The sequence below is a fragment of the Corvus kubaryi genome, unplaced genomic scaffold, assembly GCF_017639235.1.
Source record: "Corvus kubaryi isolate FWS band 111438036 unplaced genomic scaffold, C.kubaryi_AGA036_p1.0 37398, whole genome shotgun sequence".
NCBI lineage: Eukaryota > Metazoa > Chordata > Aves > Passeriformes > Corvidae > Corvus > Corvus kubaryi.
The window spans coordinates 3,098,106-3,118,719 of NW_024581137.1; the positions used below are offsets into that span (position 1 = coordinate 3,098,106).

Genomic DNA, 20,614 nt, shown 5'->3' on the forward strand with positions numbered 1-20,614 from the left:
TTGAACGAAAGATCTACATATTGTCATAAGAAAGATTACAGATGCATATACTGTATTAAAATCCTATATAAAGTAAATTACTAAATTAAAGACAAATTTAATCAGGCTGTATTTTACGGGTAAGTAGGAATGGTTTAAACTGTATTTATTTTAAATTAATATTATGAATATTTCTGGGAACCTTTCACATTTTTCTTCTCCCTCATTGATTCCTAGTGCTCAAATTCCATTAGCTCTATTTTCTCCCATTTGTTGCCTAAGAGATGATAAAGATGGTACTTAAGAGAGACAAAAGATGCAGCCAAGGAGGAGGGGGAAGGGTGCAGTGTGCTACTGTCTCTGAGCTAGGGGGCTTTCTCCTTGGAAGTGCAGAGATAATAAGAGATCTTGGCTGATGGGTGACGAGCTGGGCTCAGTTCCTCGCTCTCTCTCACTCTCAGGACCAGAGGGGCAGATCATACTGTTGCTGCTGTGGGGAGAATTTGAGGCCACTGTGGAGTTCTGTCCGTGCTTCTTCCTTACCGTGAGCGGGCTTTTGCTCGGCAGCCGTTGAACTGGGACCTTATTCACACCTGATATCACTGGAAAGGACCCTCACCATCTGCTCGGGTGCCACAGGGGAAAACCCAGGACCCTGACCCTTCCCCTCCCCACCCCCCCCCCTTCCCCCCAAGGGAGCATCTCCCGGCTGTTTGCAGAAGCCTGGCTGCTGCTGTCCAGCCCCGCTGTTTTCTGCCGCTGCTTCAGGGTTTTCGGTACACCGTGTCTGCCCAGCCCCCCATGGCTCCTGCTAGGGCTGGGGAGTTTCTGCTACATTTTGTTTGCCACCCTGGGGGGTGTGCTCACCTCTGCTGTTCCAGCCTGCTGCTCCAAGGTTCCTGCTACAGCCCATTTCACCATCCGGAGGGGCACTGGACCGGCTGCCCCCCGTGAGTTTGCAAAGGAAGAAGCCCCTTTTCAATCTCTGGTGCCGGCTGCGCCGCCATTACCCGTGTGGAGAGGTGGCTGAGCTCGCGCCACAGCGCCCCCTGCAGCCGCGGGGGAATCACCGCACCTGCCCTGCCCGGCCGGGAGCCACCAGCGCCCCTGCCGGCTGTGGCCGTGACTGCAGCAAAGGGGAAAGGGCCTGACAGCCGAGAGAAGGCTGGGACTGGGTTTCTGCTTTCGTTTGTTGTTGCTGGCAGTGAAGTAAAAGTAAAGAACAGTTATTCCTTTTCCCATATCTTTGCCTGAAAGCCCCTAATTTCAAAGTTACAATAATTTGGAGGGAAGGAGGTAATATTTTCCATTCCAAGGGAGATTCCTGCCCTTCCTTGGCAGACATCTGTCTTTCAAAACAAGACTCATGGATACTAATCCATAGCAACCGAAAAAAAAATCTTCTGATAAACACATTCTGAACATAAATCACATTATTCTAGTACTCACCTTATTTCTGAAAGACTTAAAAAAAAACCCCAAACACAGAAACAAACAACACACAAAAAATATTACCAAAACAGTGAAAATCTAGAACATCAAGAACATTCTGTTTTTAATTGTTTGATCAATTAACTAATCAGTGTTAAAATGGAAGTTTTCTAAAAAATATTTCATTTACTTTGTTGTCTAGACTTTTTGGGAAAACATTGAAATACAAAGTTTTTAGTTAGCTCTACCCATAGCAGCCTGTCTCTTTTCCTGCTGAGGATAAAATGGATTGGAACCAAATGGAAACTCATACAGTTCTACTCCTAGAGAGCAACAATCCCCTTCAATATACCTATGTATGTACATGAATCATACTGTGCCCTACAGATTTTTCCAGTGCTAAAGTAAATGAGGTAAACGGAAAAACTAAATTTCACTCATTCTGCAGCACCTAGCACTACCAGAAACTTTGTAGTCTATAAGAACAGCTATGAAATGTGCATATGCTCACAAAAAACAGCCAGGAATTTTGAATGCTTGGTTTTTTTCCACTACTTGGTGAACATTATACGTATGCAAAAACCTTACAAGGAAAGTCTGATAGTAATCCCTCAGTAGTCCGATGAATTCTGTGAAAGATTTAAAAGATTTTGTAGATATATTCTAATAATTTCTGAATTAAAAAATTGGTGGACAGAAGATCACATACAAAAGGTCATTCAAAAAACCCCATCTTTTTTGCTTCTTTTCCTCTTGAAATTTTAAAAACCATATAAATGCTGAGATTGAAAACATTTACTTAATATGTATTTGTGTCTGTATCTGATGATGGAAATGTATCTTTAGTAGAAATTAAACTCTTAACAAAAGGGGAAGGACAAGACTGAAAAGGCCTGGCAGAAGCTCCTGTATGCACATCCAATAACTGTTTTGAAAAGCAAAACAAATAAAAAAGCAAGACTTACTCCCTACATTACAAAAGCGGTTTACACTTATCTTGCAGTGTAGACACAAAATGTTGATTTTCCACGTGTCACAAGGGAGTATTATAACACCCTTTTTCTGGGGAAGTGGGGAGCAAACAATTACTAACAATACTGGGAATCTCCAAAAGAAGAGGATCTACTACAGCTGGGGGGGGGGCGGGGACAGTATATTCAGTTGTGTCAAATGAATTGCTGAGTGATGGTATCTGAACTGAGGAGATGGAAACTACTGGAAAGGAAGGACACAAAATGGAAACGACAGAAAAAATTTCATGAGGTTGTCAGAACTTCTTAAAATGCTCTTAAACCAATGAGTCTTCATCAGTAAACCAATTTAACAGTTAAACTAATACCTGTAAGTTATTATTTCCACAAAGTGAAGGTGGCAGGGATGAGAGGGAAAGAGAAAGAAGAATAGGGAGGACACAGAAGGGAAAACAGAGGAATGACATCAGGAATTAAGTTACACTATAATTCTACATGTGTGCCATCACTACTACATTCTTAACCAGAAAGTTCAATAATCATGAAACAAAAGATTCATGGGAAGATTAGAAATGCTAAAGTGGGGGACAAAAAAACCAGATATTCAGAACTGCACAGACAGAAAACATTGCAGAAGTAAACATATTTTTTCTCTCATAGAATTTGTTACAGTGACCAAATCTCTTTAAAACTATACACATATTATTGTAGGAAGTTGACATTGTTCAAAGTATTCCATTTAACTGATTTACAGATTCATCCTAGAAATAATTTCTTAGGTGACAATCACTCAGAAAAGACCTAAGAGTCCACCCACAGAATGCCTTATTTGAGCAAAACAGTTTTAGACAGAGATTTCCAGAGAAAAGGGAGAGAGTAAATCAGCAAGTTCAATTACATATGATAAGGGACCTATACTAACCTACTGCATAAAAAGACCACAGTGAAGAGAAAAATATTCAAAGGCAGATCCAGTGATACTTCATTCATTAATTTACTTATTTTTAGCAGAAACTCATCATGAATAGAGCAAGCTTTATACTAGCTTCAGTAATAATTTAATCAAGGCATATTCATAAATAATTGTTCGTTTTGTAACCACAGTCATTTCATAACAAAAGTTCAAACATAACTTTCATTTTCTGGCTTCTAACTGAAGGTTTATAATGAAACTGTATATAACCTGACTGTTTAGCTGTTCATTAACAATGCTGAACTCAGAACTGCTACTGTGCCATCCTGTACCACTGCCTGTTTTAACTGCACTGTACACTGCTTTTCAGTCAAGTAAACAATTCCTCTTTCAAGTGACAAAAATGCATGCCTCCTCTCAAGGAGACATGCATTTTACTGCATCATTACAGAAAAGTGTGCAGTCTATGATATCAAAAGACTAGCAGTATGAAAATATCAACACTTCATTGTAGAAAAATGTACAAATGATGAAAAATAAATCCTCTTTAACAGCGATACATTAATAGAGAATCATCCGATACAGACCTAGGACATGCCACATTTCAGAAAACGCTACACAAACCCTCTACTCAAGAATGAATAAAAGACTCCTCCCACCAGCTAGGGCAAACCAAAACAACCCAAGATGTTTTTAATTATGATTCTCCACAAAGCCCTGAAAATCAGCAAGCCAGTACTTTTTTTGGTCTTTTCTACAGATGGTCCATGAGAAACTTTCTACTTTGCCTCCCTTCAGTGAGGTCATCCTCTATTACTACAGAAATTAATGTGATGTTGAAAATAAGCATGGTGAGGTTATACTGTATGATCAGCTGAGGAAAGAGACTGTGAGAGTGTAGGGTTTCTCACATAGAAAATTATAAAACACTAATGAAATACAAGAAATGTTATACATCTACTTTAACAGATTTAAACCACTTGCATATCCCTTTTTCTTTACTTTATGCACATCCACTTGAGCTTATTTTAGTAACACGTTTGAACTCTGTCTAGGACTCTGGTGCATGTTTTTGCGTCTTACCACTATGCTTGTCATTTTAACAGTGCGTTTTCATTTCCATGTGATTTCCAACATACAAAATGCCATCTCCTCTAATTATCTCTACACTCTTTTAGAGGCACCCAGCACTTAATGACAGAGGTGTTGGAAAGCAAATTACTACCGGTCTGATCCAAGTCTATCTCACAGCAGAATGTCATCAAGTTTCATGACTGTGTGTGTATAAACTGCAATATATGTAATAGTATAGTAATTTATTTTTTCCCTGTATTTTATCCTTAGGGATTATGATAGCTGCTTGTATTTAAATTTGGATATTACAGAAGTCTGGTCGTGTTTAGGACAGTGTAAGCTAAGGTGCAAATGTCTGCAAACGATTTTTACCCATAAACCCTGTCTGGCACCCATCCATGTAAATCTTCCGAAACGCTCTTGTGGCATGTGGAAGCGGTGGGAGCAGGGCACACAAATGCGCACGGCGGCTCCCACGGGCCCGGCCGGAGCTGATGCAGGCGAGTCGTGCTGCTGTTCTTCAGCGTCGGCCGCGGCCTACCGGAGCTCTCGCAAGGCCGTTCCCTGGGGAAGGCCGCTCAATAAAAACAAGCCCTAGCTAAAACCGGGAACGAAGCACAAAGCAAACGGTGTCAGACCTACCTCTCCCCACCACAGCACTGGGTCAGCCGGCCTGCCCGATGATAAGGGGGGGCGAGGCGGAGAGCGTGCACTGCAGTACGACACACTATAGAGAACGACCCCCCTCCCTTCGCTGCCTGCTGAGGAAAGGAGAAGCGGAGCGAAAGGAGGGTGCTGCTCCTTCGGACCGCCTTCTCGCCTTCCCTGAGCTGAAAGGCCGCCACCAGGCGCAGTCACCCACCCCGGCCTAGAGCTCCAGCAACCCGTCACCGGCCGGGTAGCCCGCCGGGACTCTGGCAGGGAAGCAGAGCAGAGCGGAGCGGAGCACAGCGGAGCCGGGCGAGGCGGGGTCCGGCACCGCCCACCACCGCTCAGCGCGGTCCCCGCAGCCGCGCCCGCTCTGCACACGCGGGCGTACTGCCCTCCCGCCCTCTCCTCCGCGGCGCCTGCGCGCTTTGTCCCCTGGCCTGTGCGTGGGCCGGGGCAGTGTGCCGGCTGTCGGTGTCAGCGTGGGTCCTGGTGCCTCCTGCGCTTCGGCTGTCGGGCGCTTGCTTTCTCTCCCTCTGCTTAGCACCGGCCCCTTCGTCCTTCCGCAGGGGCTTGCAAGCGGTTTGAAATTTACCGCAGTCTCTCACTCGAGTTCTCGATGTGGCTGTAGGCGCCCGGCGCTGAAGGGGAGGAGGCAAGAGCGCGGGGCGGGGAAGAGGAGGGCGGCCTGGAGCGGAGCGGCTTGTCTGTCTACAGCTCCGGTTCCCCCAACCCTTCACGGGGAAGGGGTGGGAGGGGACGGTGGAGAGGGTTAAGTGAGGCAGCAGTTTCTTTGCAGCGGCCCGCGGACGGTCCGTGTCTGGCGGGCACTGTGGTCGCCCTGGGGCGGCTTTTGCCACTGTTCCCCTATCTCTGGGCGTACGGAGTGAGGGAAGGAAGGAGCCTGAAGTGATTCCGGAACCCACGAGCCTTTACACCCCTGGAAGCGGTGGAGGGAAGAGTGAAACAATTACCCCGTCCCCACTGAGGCCTCCCGGTGCTGCGGCAGGCTGGCCCGCAGGTAAGGCTCCCTGGGGCCCAGGCAGGGTAAGGGCGAGGGCCGGGAGGAGGAAGGATGTCATACACACAAAACGCGGACTACGAAGCGGGGCGGGAACCCGGTTCTTCAGGTTTGGAGGAGCGACTCAGCCGGAACTCCCTGGTCAGGTCGGCGAACAGAAGGGGAAGCTTGGGGCGGCGGTGTGCGGCCCCTTCCGTGTGGCCACGGTCAGACTTGGTGCGGGCGGGCCAGGGGAAGCCGGGCCCGGCCTGGCCCGAGCCCTTCCGGCGGGGCCGCTCGCCGGGCGCGATCCTTCCTCCTGACCCGCGGGAAGCTGCCGTGCGCCCCTCAGGGGATGAGTGGAAACGGCGGAATGAGGGGAAAAATGAAAATGTGCTGAAATCACACCTGCGTGTATTTCGGTGCCTTTCTCTCTCGCACTTTCTCCAGAGCACGTTACCACGGCTTCGCTGTTCCCGGAGCAGTAGGGCGTGCCCCCTCTGCAGCGAGCCGCGTTGGGAGTCAGTCACGCTTGCTGATGCTTAGTCGTTTGGGGTGTTTTATTTATTTTGGAGCACGCTGTTTTATTTTTAGTATACCCTGTTGCTATAATTGTAAAGAGGTTGTTGAGGATGATAAGAGAGATGAGCACATTCATGAGTTTGAAAGGAGCCCGAAAACAGCTCCGGACTGTGATCTGCTCCATGTGTTTTAGCTGATTTCTAGTTTGAATCCGAGCATGACTCTTTGAAGGGCAGTGTTATGTATTTCACTGATAATATAAATATTTTGTAGATGAATTAGTACTGTGGTGACTTTATATGGTCTAGTCGATGATTTTCTCATTTTAGAGAGACTTACAGGCATTTTTTGCTCGAAACGAGGAAGGTCTAGGATCAATTTTCTCCCTTTAAAGTATCATTGTTAGGGTGAAACATCTGTGGAGATGTCGGGCGGGAGATTTCTTACAAAGTGTAATATTACATCAGTGTGCTTGTCTGAGCTCTTTAAACGTTCATTGTGTCTTGACTGTGAAGTGATGTAATTAAATGTACTGCGGTCCAGAAACAGTTACCTTCTTAATATGCATCTGCTTCCTTGTTTAATGTAATTGCATAAAGATAATGTAAGAATAGATAAAAGATGCTTTAGCAGTACAAAATAGTTTGACGTACATGATATCCTTTTGGTATTTTTTCCTGTTATTTGGGTTTGGAAGTGTTTAGCTTACAGTGAAGTCAGTCTTACCTGAACTGAATTCTTGGCTGTAACTGGGAACTTGAATAGAAGATGCTTGTGTGAAATATGTCAGGTGTAGCTTGTTGACCTAAACACCAGTATTTCTTGTAAATTGACTCCAGAGGAGCTTTTTTTAAAAGTCTCATTCTCTCAGAAGATGGCATAATACTTTAAGACATGAGAAAATAAAGAAAGTGCTGTTTAGACTGTGTAGTGGGGATCTGTAGTGCTTATTAAGGTCTGGACTTTCATATAGCACACAAGTTGGCAGGTGCATATACAAAAAAACCTAGATCGGTATAATATATAATTGAATAGCTCTGGTATATAATGTCAGCAGAGGATTAGAAATAAGTAATAGATTTGATACTGTGTTGTCATTTGTAAGATCCTAATGTGAAGATGTGTGGTGGTAGTAATGAGTTAGTGCAGTCCGGTAGCATTACAAAAAATGATTAGAACTGCTTTCTATTTTTTCTATATTTTTTATCTTAATATCTGGAACCTAGGTAACGTGTAATTGTAGGTAAGGGACGGTTTGTGTTTATGCATCACATGCTTTTCAGAATAGTTTATGTAAGTAACACTGTCTGCTTGTGAAGATGATGATAAAGTTCACACTTCCTTGAGCTAAACTAGCAGAGTTAGATCTGCTTTAAGGGAAGAAGTGAAGCAGTATTTACCAAAGAAAGGGCAGGTGGACATAAGTGTTTCTAAGCCTACCGAGTTTGCTACCACAGCAGAGAACTAGTCAGCAGGAATGATGTCAGCTGATAGTTTCCTCCAACTGCTCTTTCTTCTAAGAGGTATCCAGGACAATTTCTTTCCCTTACTGCTGTAGCTTTTCTTCATTGTACTGTAACTGTAGCACGAGTAGGAAAGAGTGTAGGAGTGTATGAAACTGGTGAGGGAAAAACATTTTAAATAGTTTCAGCTTGTTACAGAATGTGGGTTGTTACCATGGGGCTCTACATTTCATTAAAAAAAAGTGGAGCCTCAATATAGTAGCAGTGTTTTGTTTTTTTAATGAGCAGTGAATCATTCTTTTGCAAAATGACAGAAAGGATACTCATTTTGAAAAAGCTGACAGTGTAAAAGTGATGGTTGCTTCATTTTAGAATAAAAACTTCTGGAAGATCCTTGTGATTTTTTTTTTATTATGCATTTTCATAATTTTTTTTATAATGCTCATTTTAGTACTGTCATTCCCTTATGTTTTAAAGTTCCATTTGAATTCTTAGTTTATTCTTGGGTCTTCGGCATATAGTAGCACTGATTCTAGAAAAGCTAATCTGTTTTATGCTGCTTCTCTGGAAGCTATATATGCTTTACATTGTGCCCTGAGAGTCACCATTATAAGAGCTTTCCAGATGCTGCGTGTCACTGATGATAATATTGTGTATGTAAAGTACTTTGTGCAGTAATGGTATCTCCAGTTGCAGCTGTTGACAACTGACTGTCAGAGAACTCATACTTCAGAGAACAAGTTGCCACCACTTGAAATTGCATCACTTCAGACGTCATTTTGGAATTTTGGTAATTTGCAAAGACTGGTGAAGGTCACCAAAGATAGCTTGGTAGGTCTGGAGGTGTCTTGTAGTCCTACAGAGCTATAGGATGCCTTAGTACATTTACTGTCTTGCACTGCTTTACGTTCGCTAGTGCTAGCCAGGCACTGTTGCACTTCATGGATTCATCAGGCACTTGCAGACCCTTGCAAGCTGCATAATGGCTTTTTGATTGTCTTAACTGGGGACTTTCTGTTGGTCTCTAATTTCGTAACACCAACAGAGGGATTTCAACTCCCTCTAAGGAATTGTAATTCTATTGCTAAATACCATGATCTCATAAGAAATTGTATTTCTCAGATTTTAAAAAGGCAAGTAAAATGTAAATTAAGGGGATGGATTGTGCAGTTGTCAAAAGAGTTGAGTTTTTTTCCCTGAAAAAGCTGACATAAGCTTGTCCACTCAGAGCAGAAATTTTGTGCTAACAGTTTTTGAAGTGGGCCATGATGAGAGATAAACAGCTCCTTAAAACAGAAATTCATCAGGTGGAATAACTTTGCCTCCAGTACAGTGTTAAGCTCTGTAAGCTTTTGACAGATTGTAATGATATGCTTTTATCAGTCTTTGCATTTTCCCTTTAATGTTCGGCTCTTTCACTTACAGTAGCTGTTCTTTTTTGGCAATAGTTCTTGTTTCAGTTAATATTCTGAACAAGGTCATTCTGAATGAAAATTCCAAATGACTCCTTAAAATTATTGCATTAAAACTCAGTCTATTTCTTTCTCAGTGCATTAAAACCTAATCTATTTCTCTCTCTTCCTACATGCCCCTTTGTTGGGTCATGGTCACCCTGTGATCATGCAGCCCTTTTTCTTGCACGGGTGGTTTTGGACCTATGAGCAAACATATTAATTGCAAAGAGAGTACCCCCTTTGTATAGGGTCTTTCTTCTGAGGAAGACTCTTGTGTCTGTCTTGCATAATTTTTAAATTTTCCTATGTCTATTTGCTTTGTCTCCTTTGAAGTTTGCTTGGACAAAGCACTGAAAATCAAGCAAACAAGATTGTGGTTTCCAATATGATTATGCTCCTTCTCAAATATGGTTGCAACCATTGCAGTACTAATACTTTTGCATTCAGATTCTAACAGACCTCAGTTCTAGAGCAGTGCCATTCCCCTCTGTTGTTGAATCAATTATACATAGATGGTGTCTACACAGATGAATTTTAGTTATCTTGTAGTCTTTATTGAAAGAGAAATGGAGAGTTTTGGTCTGTTATTTATAGCCTGTTCACACTAAGGTATCTGGATCCTATGTAATGCCAGGTATGCTGGCATACACCCAGGCATTTAGAACAGGTGGTGCTGTTGAAGGTGGTGAGTGATAGGCCCTTGTAGTGTAGCTTATTTTTTTTTTCACTTAAGACAAATCAGATTTTTTTCCTAGGAAGCAAAAAAGAAATAAGGAGAACCTTTGGTCAGAAGGTAGTATGAGGAAGAGTAGACAGCAAAGACTTGTAGAAGAGATAAAAATGTATATATGCCTGAAGTGAAGACAAATGAGAGGCATTTGAGGGATTTTGTCACAGGTCTTCTGGGTTTTTTTGGAGCCTTCAGACACTTCAGTGTTTTGGAATGAAATGCAACAGGATGTCGCTTCATCAGTTGTGTAATACAATGTGTAACCATGCCTATAGAATTAGGCATGTAATAGATGTGACTCAGGAATTTTGAACTGTAAATGCAGCAGATATTATAATGTTCTTTCCTTTTGTATTAAACTTTCTAAACTATAAAAGACAATAGCAAACTGTTCTTTGGTTGTGTTTTGGTGTTCTCTTTAGTTATTTTTAATGAAAAGTCTAATGTTACAGCGTGTATTAAATTCTTTATCCCATGCAGCAGCAAAATTCTTTATCCCATGCAGCACAATAACTTTTTGTGTAATCAGAAAGTTACTGAAGTGAAACATCTCAGAAGTATTTCTGCATGCATGTCAAGTATTGGCATCTTATATTTTCCCGAGAAGTGGCATAATGATATTTATAGTATTAGACTAATTAGCATATTACAGTATGTCTAGGCTTCTGTAGTACCGAACTTTATAACAAGAAATTAAATACTCTGATATACATCAGCCTAATTAAAAGTTAAATGGAATGGAAGAAATTGTGACAAGACCCTTGAAGAAATATTAAAACATTTAATTAAAGAAAGCTTATATTGAGGTTTAGTTTCAAAGTTGAGAGCAATAATAAGTATAGAATCATATATTTTCTTTTGGAAGAATTCTTTGGAGGTCATCCTTTGCCCAAAGTATTCTCAGTTAGAAGAGGTTTTTCAGAGCCTTGTCTAATTAAGTTTTCACCGTCTTCAGGGATGGACATTTCACAGCCTCTCTAGGCTGGTGTTTAACTGTTCTGTTCTTCAACTCTAAGGTCCCCTATTTGCACATGATTTCTGCTGGAGATGTGGATGCTCTAGATTTGTGTGTACCTCTGTTGTTCTCTAATGTGTGTTGTGCTATGTGCTAATGCATGTGCCCTAATGCAGTGAGAGCATACCCAACAAGCTCACATTCACATACTTAAGGTGTGTACTGACCCTCCCTGTACTGACCACCTGCTAGCTGGAATGCAGCATCTTGCATCCACTGGGAGGAATGCTGTATTGTTTGCCTGGACAGATATTACCATGCAGTCAGTGGGGTGATTCCTCACACCAAACCAGGTTTTGACTGATGCTGTTACCCCTCTAAGGTCTCTGCTGCTGGTATAGACTTTCAGTTTGATTTTGGTTTTATTTTCAAGAGGACTCCTTTACTTCAAACAAATACTTCTGACTAATCTCCTAGTTTCTGTTGAATGTAGCTGGTGATCCTCTTGCTCTTCAACGTGACCAGTTTGGGGCCCGTATCCTGTCAGACAGTTTTGCTTATTTGATTCCCACACATAAAGATTTCCTTCTTCACATTTGTTATTATCCAGACTATTCTGCCTGTCACCCGTGTCACTAAACAGTGGCCCTACAGTTTTCTTAGTCTTTCTTGTGTTCCTGATGTCCTTAGAGTAGCCTTTCTCTTTGTCTTTATCAGCCTTTGCTAGTTTTAGTTTCAGCTGAGCTTTGACTTTCTTAATTCCTCCTTGTAGGCAAAGGCAACGTTTCTGTATACCTTATGGGTAATCTGTCCTGCTCCCTCTTGTGTTTGGGCTCAGTGAGGAGTTCTGTGCTCATTCTAGGTGAGAAGCATGGCAGATGGCTGGCAGGGATGCCATACTTGCCTTCCTCCACAGTGACTGAGATGAAGTGTGTTTTCCTCATGTAAAGCATCAACACCTAATTTTTATGAAATTATACTCTGTAAATTAGTACTTCCTGTTAAACTGAACATAGCTATACTAAAATTAGCTATATAACCCATTACATTCTGCAAATCAGTCTGCCAGCTAAGAGCATTTCACTGAGTTAACAGACCAAAAGTTTGTTGGCTATTAGAAATGGTATGTTGTTTAAAGGATGTCAACAATTGCAGTTCAAGTCTATGGTATGTGCAGTTATTCTTCAGTTTTTACTTCTGTGGTAAATACTTTTTAAAGAAATATGGCCTTTAATGTGCCAATTAAAATAATTTCATGCTAGTGACTTTCAGTAGATAGACTGGATTTCTGTTCTTACATGAACCCATTTATTGTAATAAACATTTCATGATTTTTCTTGTGGCTAGTGTATAACGTTAAAGCCTTCTGTAGCAGGGGGAGTATTATTTTGTGTTCATGTAACTTCTAGTTTGGGCCCTATCTGCTTTTAATATTTGAATTCAGCCAATAAGAATTGCTGACAAAAGGTACAGATTTTTTGAGACATTCAGAATGTGGACGGCAACCTCTAGTTCTGAGCTTAAACTTCCGCCACGGAGATCTCCAAACTGTTTTTGCATATATTTATCTAAATTTGCCTGAGTACAAGATATAAGTTTGCTTGCTTGTTTTTAAGACTAAAAATACAGACTCTTACCAAATGGATTAGCAGTGACAATACTGAGCACATGAAGAATAGTAGAATACCTGTAAAATTTGAAACACAGTAAAAATCTTCTTGCTTGCAAGGAAAAGAAAGGACTAGTGGTATAAAGTTATTAAGGGAAGGGGGGTGAAAAGGTGTAGAAGCTAAAATATAAGAGAAAAAAAAAGTCCTGTGATGCTACTTGGTGTCTTTGAGTGCCAGAAAATACCCCAATATATTTTGACTTTGTGATCGCTGCATAAAAGTAATAAAGTAAAAGCTCTGCTTGTACAAAAATACTCCTGTCACTTCGGGATTTTTTTCCTCCTTCCCCTCCAATTAAACTATAATCAATTACTGAGTCTTCGCTAGTTAGATCCAGTAAGAGGGGTAGTTCTTGTGCCAGTTCAGTTTCAGAAGGATAGCCAATACTAGTTACCTTTTAGATCTCTTCTTCCTGCAAATAGAAATTTTTATTCTAACTAAGGTGTTTTCTCAAACCCTGTGTAGGATACTTACCTTGTCAAATAGCTAGACTACCGCCAGATTCTAGTCTGACATTTGGGAGGACCTGGACATCTGGAAGTAGGATTTCTTTAGGATGTTTGAAAAAAACCAAATATAGTTGTGGGGTTTTGGCAGGGGAGGGGAGTGTAACATTTTTCCGATTGTGGCTATATGGGTTGTGTTTTGTTTTGTTGGTCATTTTTATATGCTTGCAATTCATAAGAGGTTTCTGGAAGAAAAGTAAGAGGGTATCTTACATATTCTGGGGATACGATGGTAGTATGTTTCTCTCTTCACTTTCCAATTTGAGAATCTTGTTCGGCAAAAGACTGAGGTTTTTGCATAAAGATGTCTTTATTTCTATTATAGTATTTCTATTATAGTCTTTATTTCTACTATAGTATTCATCTATAGTAATAGATGTCTATTATTTCTATTATAAACCTTCTTGTTTAGAAAATAGCAGTTGTTGCAACTGCATGAGAACAGCTGCGTTAAAATGTAAATAAGCCACATCTACCTGCTTGGATGCTTAGTAAAGTTTGTCCGCTGAGTCTTTTCTGTTTTGGGGAGAACTCTAATGATCATGTAAATTTAATTCTTGAACACTTTGTTGTCTATAGGGGTTTTTTTTCACATCCATAACTTTAAAGGATATCTCTTCGTAGGAATTGTGTAAATTCAGACTACAGAGGTATCCTTTTTGAGCCAGGAGCAGTTTACAGTTGTGCCTGACTTTGAAGCTGTAAGTAAACTGATGGGTTCTGTTCAGTAGAAAAATGTGCACTCTGTAGGGTGCAGTGGCGTTTTGTAAAGCTGCCACAAGCTTTTGTGATAGTTTTGTACCATTACGTGCCAATTGCGTGTAGGTTTCTTGAATATTATGTAGCTAAAGATTGGAAAAATTAGGGCATTTTGGAGTGTAGATTGGTTGATTGTTTTTAATTCCAGATCTGATTTAAAACTGAACTTTTTCCTGTCTGTGTTTTCAAATACAGATTCAGAGAATAAAAATGGGAACTCCTGGATCAGGACGGAAGAGAACTCCAGTGAAAGACAGGTTTTCTGCAGAAGATGAAGCTCTGAGCAACATTGCCAGAGAGGTTTGCTAATTTTAAAGTGTCTTAAATTCAGAAATAGGGATGAAAGCAATCTCGTTATCCAGGAAGAGTTAATTTTTTTAAGATGTGCATAAAAAAGTGTAATTAGCCATAAATATGACAATTAATAAAAGCTAAGAGAGTTATTGATCAAAAAATTACATTTACTGAAATGTTGACATAGTGAGATATTAATTGTATGACTAGTATAACTTCACAGAATCACACTTTAAGTGTAGCAGCTATTTCTACAGATACTTACATGCTTAAAGATAAATGAAAAATCCAGATGCTATCTCAAGTGTAAAACTAAAAATTATACACATTTACCCTATTACAGTGTGTGGTATTCATAAGATGATAAGTATAGTGTCTTAGTGTTGAATGTGTAGTAGTTGTTATTAAAATATATTTGTAGTAGATTCTATTTCAAATGTGAGAAGTCACATTTCTTTCCAACTAAGCCTAATATGTACACTATTCCAGGAATTTCACCACCTGAAAAAACCAGGGCTGGAGATAACCAGCAAAAAGTGCAATTCACAAGAAGTTGATACGAAGGGGAATTTCGTTCCACTGGATATAGGAAAAAGGCAGTTGGAATTTAAAGTCTTAGAGATGTCTGTTTGGACCAGAGTTTTTCTAGGTGGAAATGCTGTGACTAGGGAGCAAAAGCCTCAATACTGTTTGTATACAAATGGATCTAGGTCCTTTGGGGCTATATTATCTACAAAGCTGCTCTCCCTAGTTGACATAAATGAGTGCAAAATGCAGATTCTAACTGGCTTTGTAATGTAAATAGTTGTCTATATGTGTGTACGTAAGACAAAATAGGTAGGTGATAGGTCTCTGAAGAGAAAGTTTCCTTAGGCATTTTCAAATGTATCTATCATAGACTGTAGGTAAAAGATACGCTTTGTCAGTTAAAAAAAAAGTTTAGTTGGTATCTTTTCAGAAAGTCATGTTCACAGTCATGTTCTAGTTCTAATGGAAGGTCTCACCCTATCAGCCAAGTTCTGTGTGGCACTCTGGATCATGTATGATCTCACTCATCAAGTTCCATCTCTCATTTTTTGGGGAAAACAGTGAATGAAAAAGAAAGAATATGGCCTTAAATTTCTTTGAGTATTTGCATGCTTCCAGTACATAACATCAACTTGTTGTTTAACCTAGAAAAGGATCTCAATAGCAAGATGTAATACATATTATCTTACTTAAATTTACTGTTGGGCTTTGTTCTCTTACATCACATCTTTTTAGAAGACATTACTTACTAGAATTAAATGGAGTCCTGTAATCCGCATGTCTTCTGTGGAAAATCTTCCTAAAGGTGTTCTAGGTATTAAGAGATGGTAAACAGAATATGTGGAAACAAAAGGCTGTATTCAGGATGATCTGCATGGTGAAACTGCATAAAAGTGCTCTGGGATTCAGAGCAGTCACAAAATTGCACTAGGAAGTATCAGAATTTGTAATACAAAGAACTCCAGTAAAGTGACTCTAATGTAGTGTATGACATTTCAGGATGGTTTTTCTCTAAAAGTTCAGATTTCAGAAACTGCTATTCTTATTCCTTTCTACCACTTTTAAGTTTGACAAAATTGCGATTTCCTTGTTCTGTGGCATGCATAAAAAAAAAAAAAAGGTATATTCCTTTTAGTACCAGTAAACATTGCTTTCTAGGAAATTGGTTTAAAGAGTTCTTTGGCACTGATCCACTGAGTTCATTTCCATATAGTCATTTTTCTGCACTGGTTGAATCTGATGTCATTTTATATGAAAATATTTAATGGAAGACAAGGACACTGTTGTAGGATCTGAGGTGTTTGGTCATACTGCTTCCTCTTCGACATTTCTTTCATTTTTTTCCATCTTTCCTCTGCATCAGAAAACCTTCTTCTGTTGGCTGTCCCCTCCCCTTTATTTTTTGTACTTTTGTTAAGTAGAGAGCTCTTTCACATCTTTTCGTTGGTGTGGGGCTATGCATTGAGACAAGCATTTTTACAACATCTCTGTTACACACAAATATGTTAAAACATCAACACTGGAATGAATTTCTGCCTTACTCCAAGAACTTTTGAGTTATTAAACCTCTTTCTTTGGGATCTACTTTTTATACTATGGTGTATTATTTTTCCTGGCATTGAATTTCCTTGCTCACTGGAACTGAGGAAGAATAAACGTGATGTACACATCCAGGGACAGGGACCTATCTGTGCATCCTTTCCTGGAAGCAATGCACTCTCCCTATTACACAATGTCTGAAGTGAGATTACTCAAAGTTGATCAGTTTGGCAGTCTTGTCTTGGTACAACAGTTAATCATGCTTTTTTCAAAAGCTGCAGGAGCAGGTGTAGAATATATTGTCCCAGTGTTCCCTGCAAGGAAATAAAGAAACTCTGGGTGTAAAAGCACCCAACTACATTAAAATGGAGTAGTGGTGAGTGTATTCTAATTATAGCAAGGTTAATTTGAAGTCAGCTTATCTCTTAAAAGAAAAAAAAAAAAGCCTATCTCCTGAAAACAGAGAGAGTTCCTTTGTGTGACCTTTTGGTTACTGTTAGCTTTCTCATATTGACAAAGACTAAGTCATCTGGTGTAGAAGACAGTTTCATATGTCTTGTGTGAAGTTCGAGCTTCCCGAAGTACAGGTGATGATTGTCTCGTGTAACTTCAGGTTCCTGACGACATTATATTCTCATTTGTTAAGCAAAAAGGATTCCCACATAACTAGATAAAAGAAAATTAAGGTTTATATTCTCAAGGTTGTGTTCAGAGTCTACATGGAATGCAGCTGATACAATCTCAAGATGTTTTCCATATGGGTTTTTTGTGGGGATTCTCTGCTTATTAAATTCTTTTGTGGATGGAATATCTTCGGCTGAGTTGTGCATCACTGCTTCACTTGTCTTTGTAGTTTGCAGACAAATTGTGCTCATTTAAAATATTTAGCAGTAACCTGTCATCACCAGGCATTTCTTACGATTATGTGAGACCTCTTTTTCCAAAACCAGTCTGATTATGCAAGAACAGAGGTTTTAGTCACTTCTGTGTTCTTGCATTGCCTGTGGTTCATGCTCAGATACAATATCATGGCAGAGAATGAGAAGTGTCTGATGTGTCATCTTACCATCTTCAACCTGCTAAACAGCAGTTTGAAGGCACAATCAGGATTTACCTATAGCCTTTTTTTGGATGTTTCCATCAGCAACTCTTCCATTCTTCAGGGCTGTGTTACTAGATGACACAGAACTAGAGCTTGTGGACAATTATTGCAACAGATTGCACTGGATTTCTGCCTTGTAGAATCTTATCTCTGTGTTTTGGTTCGGTGTTTGGTTTTTTTTCAGGAACTGTTCTCACTACTATTTTCACTGTATAGCAAGAGCATGGAAAACTCGTAAGGTGTTTTCTTATGGGAGAGAATAAAGATTCATTTTGATTTAAAATTCACTCTGTAGTTGCTCAACCTTGAATAGAGTGCAACTGTTCTTACTTTGGTAAAGATGTAATGTTACTGAATTACCATGGTAGAAAAAGCTAAGAGTTGAGTATTTTTAAATGTTTGAGGGCTCTATCATGAATTTAGAAACAGTTAACAACATAGTTTTTGTCATATGAATCTATTTAAAGTTTAGTACATGTTTTTTTCTCTTCATGTAGGTTCAGCTTCTGTTAAGAAACAAGCAAAGCCCCAAAGAATTCCATCTTCATGGATATTGTCTTTGTAGGTGCTAGGTGATTTTTTAATTTGTTTTAGTAAGAGATCACTAAATATTTTTCAATTGGCTATTTCTACTTTATTATTAATTCAAAGTCTTGTTTGGTTTTGTTTTTAATAGTGGTTAAAGATATTTTATACAATGTAAAATATTCTAGAGATTTTATAATATATATGAATCTGTACAATAAATAGAAAAAGAATGAGATACCAGAAATAGAGACTCTTAAACCTTTAAGTCATGTTAAAACTAAAGGTTTTGTTGTTCATAGTCTTTGCTTTGTAGGCAACTGGGGCAGAGACTTCAGAAGTAAGCAGAAAAGATATTTCTGAGGAGCCATAAGAAATACTTTTGGCATGTAAATGATGTTGCCTTGATTTCATGAGACAGTATGGAGATAAGGGCAAAAAGCATGGAAATGAGAATACAGAAGAAATGAGCTGCAGAAGGAATCATAGAATGGTTTGGATTGGAAGGGACCTTACAGATCATCTAGTTCCCACCCCCCTGCCATGGGTACAGAATCCTTTGTTTGCTTAATGAGAAGATGAAATAAAGTTTAAGTTGCTATATGTCGTTATCTATTAAGAATTACGGTGAACATTTTTAAAATGCTCACCCTGATGCTTAGCCAGAGCTGGCAGGGTGTCCTAGTGCCATGCCTCGCACCCATGGCAGACAGGGAGCAGCGGGTACTGCAGCAGGGACAGTCGGTGCCCTCACCACTGCCGTCTGGTAGAAGAAGTAAAATGCTCCTTAACCGGGCCTCCTGTGTTGGAAATTGCAGGACTGCATATCCCTTGGCAGAGAGAGAAGCGAGTTATATGTTACAGGTATACATCAGCCCATGATGACAAAATAATTCTCATTTTTTCAGAGGTGAATAACATTTTAGAATAGCCTATATTTTAATCTTATGAAGCTTTTATGCTGAATGTGAGCCAATTAATGAATCACCTTCTCCAGAGTATAAAAATTAGAAATGAAATACTGTTGCTTTCTAGTGAGTTCCTTCTTGCAGGCAAGGGAAAGAAAAAGATGCCTACCTACACTATGGAGATAGAAGTTATGCTTCTCCTTGATCAACATGAAGGGAAGCTTCTACCATATCAATTCTGTGTTAATATCATGCTGCTTACCTAGGAAAAAACATGGTCATTGCTATGGAGAGACTAAGAAAAATTCATCAGAAAGGAGAGACTCCAGACTGAATCTTTACAAAGGCATTCACATTAAAGTCTCATCTTCTTTCTTTTCTTCTTTCATTCTTGCCAAAAATGCCTTTATCTGAAGAACTACATGTTATCCTTGAAAGTTGAGATAATTCAAAAGATTGTGGTAGAATATGTTTAAAAACAAAGGTGAAAAAATTGAAGAAGCAGAGATGGCTTTCTAAATGACTGTAAACAGCTTATAACAATTGGTTTTTAGGTGAGAATCAGAAAACTGACTGCGTCACCTCCTGGAAGGAGAACATTGTCTTGCTACCTCTATATTTACACATATGCAATAAAATAAACCGAAGTGAATACTGCAGTAAGGTACTGCTTAACTGCTTGAAAACAGCCAGGATAACCATCTTCTAGAATGAAATGCTTGTTACGCAGGTACAAGGAAACACTTCCATTACATGAACAAAAAAAAAAAATTTCGGTCCCTATTTTGAAATGAGGAATTCCAGAACTCAGTGGTGAACAGATTGCTTTGTTTTGTTACCTAGACGAGAGCTAATACCCAAAGAAGTACAGTATTGGTTTAAAAACACATATTTGTCATTACAGTAGAACGTAAATATGAGTAGTATGAGTGTGTTCATATACAAAAGAGAATTTGCAGATTTAGTTATAAATTAATCATTTATTAACTAGTCCTTTATTCATGCCCAAGCAAAGTCTTGAGGGCCTCTTCCTTGTTTTTTCTATGCAATTTCTTCTGTTACAAAGATTTCCTCTGTAGTCTTCTATGTCCTTTTTGATAAATTCTCTGAAAAAATTCCATGCTGAATTATTTAAGCCACCAGTGTAAGTGTACCAGGTTTAAATACCTCATCTTATTTGCAGTTAGTCTTCAAGAAAATTCAGCTATCCCATTTCTTTTTATCAGTCAGAAGTTCCATTAGGAAGCTTCTGAAATAGTGTGAGAGTTGCTAGACCTTGGACAATACACAGTTGAATTTTTATTTCAGAAAAACAGAAACTCAGTATGTTATATCACTTTTTAATAAACTGTACTTCAATTAAATAATATTACAATGGATCTTTATCATAATACATTTTATTAACGTGTCTGGTCTAAAGGCTATGTAGAGAATAATGACCAGTTGTCAGGGTTTGACACTGGCTATGCCAGGCACCCATGAAAAAACTATTCACTTATTTTCCTCTGTTATAGCTGAGCAGAGGAGGGGGAAATTTTCGTGAGTTAAGGATTAGGGGAGAAACACTTTAAGGCAAAACAGGTTCCAAACTTAAAACAGTATAAAGAAGATTTATAATTGACAGAATTAAAAGGATAATAAGA

General features: G+C 39.6%; 1 protein-coding gene across 14 annotated transcripts in view; it reads left to right on the forward strand.

Moving 5' to 3' along the window:
* The first annotated feature begins 5,425 nt into the window (after window positions 1–5,425).
* Window positions 5,426–20,614, forward strand: part of LRRFIP2 (LRR binding FLII interacting protein 2) — a 62,672-nt gene continuing 47,483 nt past the window's right edge. For 2 of the 14 annotated variants that reach the window (XM_042044559.1, XM_042044558.1), the window contains exons 1-2: window positions 5,432–6,037; window positions 14,271–14,375. In XM_042044559.1, coding sequence (XP_041900493.1) covers window positions 14,286–14,375 — 90 coding nt within the window. In that variant the 5' untranslated portion in view covers window positions 5,432–6,037; window positions 14,271–14,285. Of the gene's footprint in view, window positions 6,038–13,994; window positions 14,018–14,270; window positions 14,376–20,614 lie in introns of those variants that run through there. The other 12 variants (XM_042044563.1, XM_042044562.1, XM_042044565.1 and 9 more) reach the window with 10 other exon arrangements.